Source organism: Malaclemys terrapin, chromosome 2 (genome assembly GCF_027887155.1).
Source record: "Malaclemys terrapin pileata isolate rMalTer1 chromosome 2, rMalTer1.hap1, whole genome shotgun sequence".
NCBI lineage: Eukaryota > Metazoa > Chordata > Testudines > Emydidae > Malaclemys > Malaclemys terrapin.
Genome location: NC_071506.1, coordinates 85657653 through 85671399, shown reverse-complemented (window position 1 = coordinate 85671399; position 13747 = coordinate 85657653). Strand labels below are relative to the sequence as shown.

At 42.7% G+C, this 13747-nt stretch overlaps 1 protein-coding gene across 3 annotated transcripts; it reads left to right on the top strand.

The window, feature by feature from the left end:
- Positions 1 to 5679: 5679 nt before the first annotated feature.
- Positions 5680 to 11979, top strand: TMEM200C (transmembrane protein 200C). 3 transcript variants are annotated; one of them, XM_054017144.1, is made up of 3 exons: positions 5680 to 6095; positions 8125 to 8229; positions 8907 to 11979. In XM_054017144.1, exon 3 carries the CDS (start codon positions 8950 to 8952, stop codon positions 10576 to 10578), a length of 1629 nt encoding a protein of 542 aa, XP_053873119.1. In that variant the 5' UTR covers positions 5680 to 6095; positions 8125 to 8229; positions 8907 to 8949; the 3' UTR covers positions 10579 to 11979. The 3 variants fall into 3 exon arrangements, with proteins under 3 accessions (XP_053873119.1, XP_053873120.1, XP_053873118.1); XM_054017145.1 differs by having other exon boundaries at positions 8415 to 11979; XM_054017143.1 differs by lacking the exon at positions 8125 to 8229.
- Positions 11980 to 13747: the final 1768 nt, after the last annotated feature.

The following is a 13747-nucleotide window of genomic DNA, read 5'->3' as shown; positions in this document are numbered from 1 at the left end:
TGACTGTAGTTTGACTAACTTGACCAAATTCTTTCACAACTTTACATACAGTTTATTAAGGAAGATCGCCTCAAGATACAACATTTAGCACTTCATGATTAAGCAATGTTCTCATTTGCTCATCAAAACCCTTTTGATGTCAGTAGTTATGCTGAGTGATGTGGATAAGGGTCATACACCTCTCCTTGTTGAAAAATTCATGTATAGTGCTGTTAGTGACAGATTTTTTTATCTAGATAAATAGAATTCTGCAAAGCTGCATTAAATTATCAAGCGCAAAAAAATTTCTAGCATCTGTTCTGCTAGGAAAAAAGAAAGCATGTGACATATATGTTACTGTGGCACTCTAATATTCTCCTTCTATGGCAAGAGCTTGGACATCCATGTTAGTTATTTTAACATCTCTTCCATTTTCCAAAACTCAACTGAACATACTTTGGCACCACCACGTTCATAAGCAAGCACAACCCTGCAGACTTCAAAAGATTGTTTGTGAGTTTGAAAGATTAAACCAGCTATCCATAATTTTATGAAACACATGTTCATTATAATTTGTTTACATACTGAAGAGTCCCAACCATCCAAATTTGGGTCACAAAAATTATGTTTGGGTAATAATGAGTCATTAAACCTAAAGTTAATAAAACAAGAGCATACACAAGCATTAATTAAAAGGGAGCTTTCAATAGTTATTCATTATTATATTTACTTAGATAATGGTATTGGGGCCCAGTTAGAATTGGGGCCCAATCAGAATTGGGCAAGGGGAGGGCATACAAAAAGAAGGGATCAGAATAGTGTTTGACTAATGTCATTTTAGTTCCAGATTTGGGGAGGGGGGGGGGGGGTTGTGAGTGTTCAAATAGCCAGGATTATACTGTGTGTGTGTGTGTGTGTGTGTGTGTGTGTGTATGTGTGTGTGTGTGTGCGCGCAATGAGTTAATGAGTTAAAATGCACTGAAAAGGGAATTTGCAGTTCTGTTGTTTAGGGCCAACAGATCAAAATGATTAACATGGCTGGAAAAGTCCCTCCAGCTTTCTATACAAGCTGAGAAGTCAAGTGTAGGACACTTAAAAGAAACTGAAAGACACATGCCCTGAATGCTGTTTATAATACCAGGATGTGACTGTCCTGCTCTATCTGACAACTGACCCAGGAGCTTTTAACAGTCAGTCCTTTTGCTTAAAGCTTTCAACAGAATGTCAATTTCAGAAATATACAAATTGTGCTAGGTGTCACTACATGCCTCAAAAAATCAGCATCTATTTACAGTGAATTTCAGTGAAAACCGAAGGGAGATAGATCAGTAGCTCCTTCACTCTTATTGCAAAAGCCTGTCCATCTTAAAATGTTAAGGGACTTTACTTTTCAACAGCCAGATTTCATGGCTGTGCGTTTCTTTCATCCTGCTGAGCATTACCAGCAGTATGCATCTGAGCCATAATTTATTTTGAAAGAACAGACATGTAAATTGCCATTAGCTCTCAGTGAATTATACTAAGACTTCCTAGACAATAAAAAGTAAAGTTACTTCTGATTCTAAATACTTCAGATAAGTACTATGAGGGTATAATGTACAAGGAGGGCTTTCACATATATTTTCCGTGAGGATGAACTTATATAACTCACTGATGGTTCTGCTTTGTTCCTTTGTATTTGAGCTACCAAATCATCATTAGTTTGTGATAATATTCATCATACCACGCACCCCGCCATTATGCACTTTCTGTTTCCCCATTTATCTTAGGCCTTGTCTACATAGGAAAGGTTTTTTCAATATAACTTAAGGTGTGAATTTAAACCAGTATAACTCCCATGTCGTCACTCTTATTCCGGTAGGGGTGCCTCTTTTTTCTTTATTGTTGTTCTGGTTGTTCATCTTATATAACTTGGGAAGTGGTTTAAGCTAAACCAAAGAAGCCACTTTTATACTAGAATTAGAGTGTGCACATGTGGGGGTTATACCATTATAATTATACTGGTATAGCCATGTAACTATAACTGCAAAAACTTTCCAGTGTAGATAAGTCCTTAGATTCCAACAATAATACTCTGAGCTGTTAGTTTATATATCTTTAAAGTGTGTGGACACAATGGATACAGTCTTATTTTACAGTGCACATAACAAATATACTATAGATTAAATTTAAAATTAAAGTGAGCTTTTAAGTGAGAATGAGCGATGTGACTAGAAGCAACCCAGAGTTTCATCCCAGAGAAGTGCCCATCCTTCCTGTACAGCTGGCACTCTGCTAGGGTGGCAGGCCAGGGTTTGAGTTGGGAATGACCCTCCAACAGTCAGGAGGTCCACTCTTAATCTGAGTCTGAGAGATTGTAAGGATGAGTTACTATGGGGAAAGCTGAAGCCTGTTCAAAGTTTATCTCTTCATTCTATATTTTTATTTTAACATTCATCTCATACTTAGATTGTAAAGCACTTTAAGGCAGGTACCAACTCTTTAGTATGTCTTTGTACAGTGCCTGGCATAATGAGACCTTGATCCATGATTGGAGCTCATATGTCTTACCTCAATACAAATATACATATATATCTGCGTTAAGATAAAGAAACGCAAAGAAATGTGAGGGATATATGCAAAATTTCAAAGAGTGAATATTTTTACACATTTCCTGTGCAAAAACTACATTAAAAATGCAAATGCCCTTTGAAGAATTATTGTGCCAAATATAAAAACAAATACATGTATTAAAGTATAAATCAGAAGGTCTGCTTTATGTGCAAATCTCAATGCAATCTTAACCATGGAGCCACTGTCAATGCCTCCATACTGTTAGATTATCTGAAATAGTGGACTTCAGATATCTGAATTAATCCAAACATATTCCAAACATATTTGATAACCAACCATGTAGTCCCAAGAGTTGTATTTTTCTTTGATAGGTAAGGTTACAGAATTTTTTTGCTATTTTTTTCTTTATGCTTCTTATTTTAGCTATACCTTAGGGGTTTTATTTATTTAGACTTGTACAATAAAATATACCCATACTAAAGGCTGTAGGTTTCTTGACAATTAATTAGTCTCACAACATAATAACAACCACCCAGAAGCATTAAATAATCATATGTGGATAACACATAAATGAGGCCTGCTAGCAGCATTAAGCAATCAGTATAAACATTACACAGACAATTACAAAGTCACTCAGCCAAATAGTAAACCAAATCAATAGAAAAGCTCCCTTCCACCTCCACCCATCACTTCTGGGAGTATAAAAGCAACCTTCCCCAAAGCACCCTATCAAATAAGAAAATGGAATAGTTAAATGTTTGATCAGTTTTCAATAAGTTTCTTAGTAAACAAGAAGGCACAGTAGTTTAATGATATACATCTCAGCATTGTAACTTGCTATAAGGAGTCAGGTTCGTGATTATAGGGATGTGTGAGATCAAAGTCCAAGTCTTGTGATTATACAGCTAGTCTCTGTCTTTATATTACTGTATCACTTTATCATCTTTATTATATTATTGTTGTTGTTGTTGTCATCATCGTCAAGAGCTTAGCTGCCTTTCTTTTTGCAATACCTGGACTGGACTACAATGCCCTTTGTTTTGTATGTTTTGAAACCCCTGAGTATCAAGGAGATGGCCTAGTGACTCAAAACTTTTTAAGCTATTTGAGGAAGGTATAAATAAAATGGTTTGTCTTGACAGAAATAGAACAAGTGACTCAGGTAGGGAAAGGGTCTCTTTTCCCTGTAAAACCTCTGTCTTTCTCTCTTTATCTCAGGGACTCTTCAGGGAGAGTCTGGTGATGCTGCATTATTGATGTGATACAGGTCTCCAGTGGAAACAGCTGTGATATGTTTGGTTTCCTCTGATATCCTGGGTCGAACACAAATCAAATTACTGAACGTCAGAAGACTCAGGTTCAATTAAACAGTTCAAAGCGCAGTTTGAAAAGCAGTCCTTGAATACTAAATCTTAGATTTAGGCCCTGTTTCAGAAGGAAAAGTTTGATGTGTACGAGAGAAACTGTGCCCCAAGCCATTTTGACAATACAGCTTTCAGCAGAGATTAAAATGCATATAGGAAGTATGCCCCTTCGGGATTTGTTTGTTCTCAAATCAGGCAATGATAGCTGGGGTCAAAATCATTTAATAGCCAAAACCTGAAGAAATATATATTTAACCTCTCCCTACAATTCTTCCATTCTGTGTAGAGTCCTATATTTTTAAAATCCAAGTTTCAGATTCAAAACTTTCCCTTTATTGTCCCTTGGAGACTTGTAGTTAGTTGAACACAGGATATTCATGCCTCTCAATAGATCAAGCAGAAGTGGATGAGAAAGGACTGTTTGATCAAAGGCCAGAATCCTCTTTAGCTTGAATAGGAGTCCAAGGCTACATTTACAAACAGGCAAGTGCAGTCTCTCCATTCCAGAAACCCTGAAATATAAAACAGCAGTGAAATCCCAATTAGACATCGAGACTTCCACATTCACTTGGCTGTTTTGTTTAACCTGCCTTTCTGGCTAGTGGTGGCCACCAAATAAAGACCAAGTTCTCCCCCGATTTACACCCAATGCAATCACCCATGGGTCTGTCACTTCAACATGGTAGGTGTAAGAGGAACACTTCAGTAAGACACTGTGAGCTGTATTCTGTGGCCTTCAGTCACACAGCTTTGTGTATCTTCAATTTAAGAAGTATCTTCCCAAAGACGCTCAAAGCTGAATTTTGTTTCCTTGTATCTATAAAGGCCAGATCTCATATCTTGGCCATCAGTTTGTCGGTTTCTTCCTTTTTTGCATTCTCCCTCTTTTCATCTGTTTCTTGGATCACTCCTCGGCTTAAAAAAAGAAATCCTCTTGATCTCCCTGCGTCTGGTGTTTCCCCTTTTCAAACAGAATCATTTCATCTTGAAAACACCATCTCTCTCCTGTTTTGCATACAGTAGGTGAGAGCACGGCAAGGGAGAATGTTACTTGGATATTATTTCTAGTGAACATAAACAAAAAACCTCCCACTTTCCCCCCTGCTTGCTGCTCAGGGAGGAAGCCCAAAGAATTGAGATCTATCAGGAGTAAAGCGACAAAATCAGCCAGGGTCTCACCCAGTCGGAGACTGAACAAGAGATAGCTGTTGACAAGAGATTGACAGATCAGTGGGGAGAAGAGAATACACCTCAAACCAACTGTGCTCAGACACACTTCAGATTCTCCCCCCCCCCAAAATATTCACAAATAGAAGGAAGCACTTTTTTTTAAAAAAAATGATGCATTTGGTGCTTCCCTGATTTCTCTCAAAGAGCCAGTGAAGTATTTGATGAGAAGGAACCAATGTCTGACTGTCTTTAATCTCCCCTGCGACCACGTCGATCAGGCAGGTAGTTCTGCAAAGAGGCAGAGAGAGATCCAGCTGGGACCCTCCACGGGGCTGGCTGCAGACAATGCCATGGCACCATCCGCTTGCTTCTGGGGGCCAGGGGAAGGGATCGGGGCTGGCAAGCTCACCTTGTTACTTGCAGGTGGGCATGCTGGAACAGGCGGCAACCACGGGAGGCCGGGGGAGGGAGTAGAGAGGAGGAGGGAAGAATGGATGGGGGGGGGGACGGTTCCTAAAGAGGCGAGTTAGGAGGGTAATGATTGCCATCCTGCAGCAATTTCCCTGTGTCATGGCTCCTGTTTCCTAGCAACAGCACCGAGTCCGGCCAGCACAGCAGCAGCTGCTGCCTGAGCACCATTCAAGAGCAGCAGAAGCAGAAAGCAGCAACTCCGCCAGGCTGGCAAATCAACTAGCAACAACAACCACCACAGACAGGAGGAGGAGGAGGAGGCTGCATCTGGCAGGGGGAAACAATAAAACAAGCAGGGAAGGATGAAGGATGGAGAAGGCACAACACTTCTAGGAAACTCCTTGGAATGGCTCTGTCCGGGGGCTCCGCGGGGGTTGACAAGCTCCGGTCGATCCCTCCCGCTTTCTCTGCTGGGATTATGAGCAAGGGCGAGATTACGGATCTGGAGGGGTTGTGTCTGCGCTGAGATGTCCACTTGGGCTGGAAAGTTTCTCCATGGTTTCTTTATGGTGCCTGAGCTCCTCGCTGCCAGCTTTGATTCCCCCCCAGTCTTCCTGGGTAAGTGAGGTTAGACTTGCTGCCATTTTGAGCAATAAATTCGCCCACGATCCCGAAAGGTTTTTTCACCCTAGTCTGGTCTGGGGGAGGGGGGTGTAGAGTGGGGCGAAGGGAGTCGATTTTCACGTGTGTTTTCTCTGCCTTGGAGAAATTCAGGGGCAGCAGTTCAGCATTGAATGGCCCCATTACTTTCCTGGAGGCGACAAAATTAGTCCATCGCGTTGATGTGGTTATAAAACAGGGGCCGGGGTGGGAAATTTACAACGGGCTGTTGGCTGGTTGCCAAATCAATTCACGTCTCTGGTCCCGGCTTAGGTGCCCAGCCGGTTTAGAGGCCCTTGCTGGATATTGCACACGCTCTGAGCCTTCGTTAGTAGAAACAACCAAAAGTTCAAAGACCTGGCAGACCACCTGGCGAGCGGTACTCAATCAATAGCTACAGACCTACCTCATTAACAGGCAGCTTCATTGTTAGACATTCTGCCAGCCAGCCATGAATATACTGGAAACTGCACCGAAACTACACCCCATGTAAACTGGCAACTTTGCTAACTCCGTTATGTATAAAGAAATACTGCCAAGCATGCCAGCCACAACATTTTAGTCCCTAGTAAACGTTGCAAAATCTATTGCAGCATGCTAGAAAGTGTCCGAAGTGATGTCGAGCAAATGATCAATCGCTGCAAATTAACATCCTTCCAAATAATTCATTTCCCCCCGAACTGAGAGTATTCTTCCCTTTTCTACACATACAAATAGCTGAAGCAACACAAAATCCTGTATTGGTCAATAACAGATAGGCGAGTATCTTAGTCTGTTATTAGTGTCCAGGAAACAAAGTGTTAATCCACCCCCCACCGTGTACGTTTTAAAACCTGTGACTGAGTGAGATTAACAATTCTATTCGGTCTTTGCAGAGCATCCTTAAAATAGTCATTGAGATCCGGGTTAAAACATGACATATCCTCTGGGGATTATTTAAATAGTGCTCACTATGACATAAGTATCAGTTTGTTAATGATTACAGACCACATCCAGTTTATATGGAATGTGATTGTATACCGTGTCTTTCGTCTGTTTGACTTTCGCTGTTTTCTAATAATACAATAATGAATAATAGTTGGTGGTTTAAAAAAAACCCACCCTCCCACGCATCCACCCTTGTTTCTGCGTATTGAAAACGAAGTGTCAAGGCAATATTGATTGCAAACGTTGTTCAGGTCTGATTGCCATCTGTTTTTCCATCTTAACTGAGACAGCATCTTGTCTAGTGGTGTAGTGGGGAGTATCAGATCACAAACTAAGCCACCACTTAAAAAGAAATCGTGCTCGGATAATTACACTTGTGTACCAAACCATTCTAAAAAAAGCAAATACATGCTCTGACAATAGGAAAGAGGAGGCAAGACTCCATTCATTGTTAAATTACTCTCAGATATATTGTAGATTCTCTCAAAACAGTGCCCACAGCGATAACACCATTATTTTATGGGAAAATACATTCCGAACAAATGGAACGTAAAACTGTCGAATCTGGGGCTATTTTGGGAATAGGATAGAAACGAAATTTAGAAAAAGCTGGGTGGGGGAAGGGATCACTTTAGATGCTGTTAACCAGCTTTCAAGGCAAGGAATGTAACTTTATGAAACATGTTGTATTGATTGCTGTCATATTTCCTTCCTGGACATTATTTTAGACTCTTCCCAAAATGAGAGAAAAGCCCTCCTTCAGCATATCAAAGCTTCCCTGAACGGTTTGCAATATCGTGTGAATTGTTCATACTTCGTTGTCTCCCAGCTATTTGAATACTCAGATGATGAATCCTGACGATACCGTAAATAAAGTAACGAATGTTATTTCATATGCCAGTTTCCCGACGCATTATCTTTTTTCATGGCGATTCACTCTTTAATAAGATTTGACATACTATCTTTATATACCAGCTACATTTTAACATGGAGGGGGGAGGGGCAATCATTGCTGTTACATAACCAGTTACTTTGAACATCATACATGTTTCCAAATCAGGCAGCTGTCCAGATGATGTACCCATACCGTAAGCAGAAGAGGATGGGTTTCTAGAGCACTGCAGCTAAAATACGAAGGAAATGATCTGGAAGAAGCTTCCAAAAGGTACTATTATCTGGGTATTCAAATGCTTCCCTTCTGTATTTCCAGTAATTAATTTCCCTTTCACTGACACAAAAAGTACATAATCGGTTAAACTCCCTCAGCTATGTTTAAGCAGTGTAATAAAATCAATGACATCCATAAAACAATACTTATTGCCCGTCTGGTTTTATTTCCAAAATATCCAGATCACTAAAAGGCACTGGCTTCTGCGCGATGCTTCGGCTAACACCAACCCCCTACACTGTGCTGTGTAACCCTGTGACCCTATTAGAGGAACAGGGCCCAGGAAAGATCTTAGCAGCTTCTTTAACGACCTCATTCTCTACCCAGCACGGATGATCTTCTGTTTGTTTGCACTGGTGACACGACTCTTTCCTTATCTCGTTTGGAGTCTGTAGAAATCAATTAGCTGTTTGCAAAGAGTGAACTGAGCAACGTCATGGGAGGGATACATGGCTGCTTCTCTTCCCAGGTTACCTAACGGTGCTATCTTGGCTGTCTGGACGCGTAAGAGGGCCCAGCTTGTTAGTGATTGAGACCCTGCTTCTCAGGATTTTAACTAAAAAGGGATTTCCCTGACTGTGTTAAAGCACGGGCATGTTGTGAGGTATCTGTCGAGGAGCTGCTCCTCCAGCTCTGTCCCCGGCCCTCACCCTCTTCTCTCCCTTTTGCTGCAGGAGCTGGAGCCGCTCTAGGGAGCAGTGCCCTGGGTAGCCAGCCATGATCGCCACTGGAGGCCTCCTGAGGATCTCGGCCAGGAAACAGGACCCCCTGCGACCCCAGAGCCAGCCCCCCAAACGCAAACGCAAAGCCAGAAAGAAGCGCAAGAACGACGTGGTGGTGGTGAAGGGCAAGCTGAAGCTGTGCTCCGTCTCGGGGCTCATCGCCCTCTGCGGCATCCTGGTGCTGCTGGTGGGCATCGCCTTGGCCGTGGTGGGCTATTGGCCCAAACCCAGCCCCGTCTACCGGGAGGGCAGCTTCGGGGGGAGCAAACACCTGCCCGCGCAGGGCGGCGCCACCAAAAACCGCTCCAGCCGGGGCCAGCCGGGGGCGCAAGGGGGATCCCACCCGGACACCCCTAGAGCCAACTCCTCCTCCTCCAGCAGCAGCAGCCGGGGGTCCCCCCGCGCCGTGCCGGCCCCTTCCTCGGTGGGATTCCTCTTCCAGCTCTTCTCGGGCTACCTGCACTCGGACAAGCTCAAGGTGCTGGGCCCCCTCATCATGGGCATCGGCATCTTCCTCTTCATCTGCGCCAACGCGGTGCTGCACGAGAACCGCGACCGCAAGACCAAGATCATCAACCTGCGGGACCTCTACTCCACCGTCATCGACGCGCACAGCCTGCGGGCCAAGGAGGGCGGGGGCCCGGCCGCCGCCCCGCTCAATGGCTTCGTCAGTTACGTGCAGCAGGCCCGGGGGCTGGGCGGCGGCGGCAGCGGGGGGGAAGCCTTGGGCGCCGCGGCCAGGCTGGCCCAGAGCTCCTGGCCCCAGGCCCTGGGCGCCCCCGCGCCCCGCTGTTCCTCCTTCTCCGCCTCCCCGCCCAGCCTGGCCGAGGCCGTCTACAGCATCTACCGGGAGCGAGCCGCCCTGGCCGGCCGCCCGCTGGGCGCCGCCACCCCTCCCTGCAGCCCCGCGCCCGGCTGGGGCCGGCGCAGCACCGCCAGCTCCCTGGTGGGCTCCTCGCTCAGCGCCTTCACCCTGCTGCCCCTGGGCCAGGCCGAGGGCACGGGCGGGGAGAGCTGCGGCTGGCGGCGGTCGCCGGGCGAGCCCGGGGCCAGGGCGAGCCCGCGGGGCGAGTTCGAGCTGAGCCTGAGCGAGCTCGGCAGCGGCAGCCCCCTAGGGCCAGGGCAGGGGCGCAGGCACAAGCGGGTACTGAGGCGTCAGAGCACAAGCTGCCTGCCTGACGCCAGGCGGCCCCTCTCCCTTGGCTCCCCTCAGACTCGGGCTAGCAGCAAGGAGCTGGACTCCACCAGCCTTTTAGCCAAGGCTGCTTCTTCCACCTACTCCAGATCTCTGGATCTGGGCGGCTCGCCTCCCTTCACTCCGCCTGGGGTCAGGAGAGGCTCCCAGTCTGACCCATCCAGCAGCAATAAGGGCTACACGCACCTGGAGGAGGCAGGCACCTCCTTGGAGTCTATTGCCAACACCCCCGCCAGTAAAACCCAGGACTGTGAGGAGGACCCAAAAGGGGAGATCGGCCCCCTAGAGGGAGCCAGTAAAGAACAAACAGTGCAGCAACCTCAGCAAATTCAGAGACAATATACAAAGAAAGAGAAGCTCTTCATGATTTCCAGGTCACACGCCACGGCAGGGATGGAGGATGGGGAGCTGGAAAGCACGGGCGTTTGAACAAACAGAAAGCATCAGGACAACTTGCAAGCCCTCTGCCTCCTTGTGGACGGAACCCGGTCAATATCCAAAGAGCTGCAGTATGTTATCCTTGAATTGCATTCAATAAATTCCCGTAGATGATACCAGGAAACAAAAAATCTTTCTGTCCGATTGTGATTGTATGTTCCATGCAAACCAAATTGTATTACACATCAATAGTCCAGCAAGTTCTTCGAAGCAAAAGAATACAATTTTGGACAACATAACTGTGCACTTTATAGTTTTTATTTCTAAGTGCCCCCTCTCCCCCTTCCTTGGGTACTCTGATGCTGGTTTGTCACTAACTGCTTCGAAACCACCACCTCCTGTTCTAGCTCCAGAGCAAGGTGGTTTTCCTTCAGCAAAGCTGAGCCTGCCCCCTTTGTTTTGGTTAAATCACTCTAAAAGTTTGCAGGGCCTTATGGATGAAGTATCTTCACAAAGAACACTCTTACAGGCATTTGTTTAAATTCTGGAAAGATGACAAGAGAGGAAAGAGTGGAGCTGGACAGAGCTCTGATAATCTAATTGGAACTGTTACAGTCTTAAATTAGAAACCTAATAAGACATGATACTTTTATTAAGTATTATCACACATGTACCAATAGCATTAATAAATTTTTTTAAATAAAAATGTTTAATCATATTAAAACAGTTCTCGCCCCTACAGCGCTTACAGATCAAAGACTACTTTTGTATCAAACTACGAAGTATTAGAGACAAGGTAGAAAGGACGAAGGTGTGTTTATGTTGCTTTTGACATGGTAATAGTAATTTAGTAATATTTTCAAAACAAAGATATTTGGGGTTCAATCGCTGAGCACACTGCACTTTAGTACAAGCATCAGATTCTGCCTTTATTTCTAACCCTTGTTTAACTGGAATTTTAGATGGTAAGGAATCAGAGATTTCAAGATTCTAAAGAGAAAAATTGATTAAGGTTTTACCTTCCATTAAAATTAGATTTTTCATGACTAATACATTAATCTTAGAAACAGTGGCCCATACTTCATAGATCTTTGACTTTCCCAAGAACAGTCACTCTAAGATTAAGTTTTTCCAATCTTGCAAACACTTATGCACATGCTTACCTTTAAGGATGTGAATAAGTCCTATTATATTCTGAGGGTGAAATTCTGTCCCCATTGAATTATATGGGAGTTTTGCCATTGACTTCAATGGAGGCAGGATTTCACCTTGAGTGAGTTAAATAGCATGTTTCCTGATGGTTGGACTATATATATATAATATATGAATCAAACAGCTATTTGGTAACTGGGAATTATTTAACTTTAATAATTATAATAAGACTGGCCTTTGCTTAATTTACTAGAAAAATCTCTTTCAACTCCTAATTTCAGATACCAACAAAATTTTCTATTTCAAATATATATTTAATATGCATATGATGTTTCATTATGTTAACTACAGAGTTATTGAAGTTAAACAATATGATATGTAAGTAGTGCATTGGTTTTCTCTCTCAATTAAGGTTTCCATAATAGATTAGTATTTAGTACATATCTAATAATTAAATATAGGTACAATATAATAAATATACTGATCAGTATTTTTAATTGTGAAGAGTGAACAGCAACAATAATTATTAAATATAAAAATGAATAATTTTAAAAATATCAGATAAGAGACTGCCATCTTGAGGCTCTACAATTTTCCAATGAGGAAATGAAGTTCCCTTTGGCAACAGAAAGGCACAAGCATCACAGCCTCATGTACTGTCAATGGCAACCAAGTAAAGTAACCATATAAACTTTGTTTAAGCATTGTTCTTGTTAAACTGCTATCTAATGTTGTTTAACCAGCCAGTGTGGAAGTGACCAAAATATGTTTTAAAATTGTGTGTGTAGGCTGGAACACTAATTTGATTTACAAAAAGATAAACAAACATGACTAGGCCCTGCATAAAGTAGGCAGCTTAACGGTGTTAGAAGGCAATTTAATCAGAATTGATTTCAGCATGATTACTTCTGGCTCAACATTAGGCCTAACAGTTAGAAGGAAACTGCTGTTCTGTGCTTTTCCCATGATTTCCAGCAGACACCTATTGAAATATCAGGAAAGGGTCATCAGGCACTGAGACAAGGATGCTAGTTATACACAGTTATGGAGATTTGCCTTGATCCAGTCTGGGAAGGTGCCTGTTCAAATCCACATGGGTGCAGAGCAGGAGTCTATCCACCAAATCTCATTGCAGGGTTGGCACCATAGTGGAAAAATGACAGATTTTTTTTTAAATAAACGTGAAAAAAATCATATAATATATATACTGTTTCTATTCTCATTCAGTAAAAGTTTATCCAGCCATCTAAGCTATAACAATCACTTTTATTTAAAGATAACACAAGATGCGACCCAAACCTTTTATTTGATTAGAAGGAAATTACTTTTAAATTGCTGGGCTAGAGTTTGGGGGATTTTTTCTTCTTGTAGGACAGTGAGACAGTATTTTATTTCATTGAGATTATTATTAAATTTGTTATTTGTATTTCAGAATCTGTTACATGTGTCAAAATACAATCAGGAAGCCTTTTCAAATAGCACAACTCAATTTCAATGATCACCCTTTTCAATAAGTACTGTTTTAGACTTCTCCTAGGTTGCTGAACATATTGAATAACAGAATGTTTGTATACAGAACTGAGCTTGACCAATGAAATTCCACTTCAGTGGCTAGTAGAGCTGAGTGAATAATTTGTAGCAATTAATTTAATAAACAGATGAAGCCTTTTTTCCAATTTGCAAATTGTCCATGAATCCCTATGATTTTTGCAAATTTATTTGCTAATTACAGTTTTTCATGGAACAATTTATGTAAAGACTTTGCGTTCTGTAGAGTTTGTTCAAAACTCAAGCTGAGTGAGTTACTTTTATATGGAAATGTAGGTCAAAGGTTAGTGTTTCTGTTTTCTGGTTGGATAAGCTTAACTCCTAGCAGCAGCAGATTTCTTGTGTGAACATTCATACTGTTAATATTAAAGTATCCCTAATGCTGTCAAATTGAGATTGGTTGATAGAGAAGGATAACCTAATCCATTTTAATGGCATCAGACCTGGTGACATAACTCTTTGAGTACCACCTCTTTTGGACATTCATCTCTCCCTGTTCCTGCCCTATCTGGCATGCTGC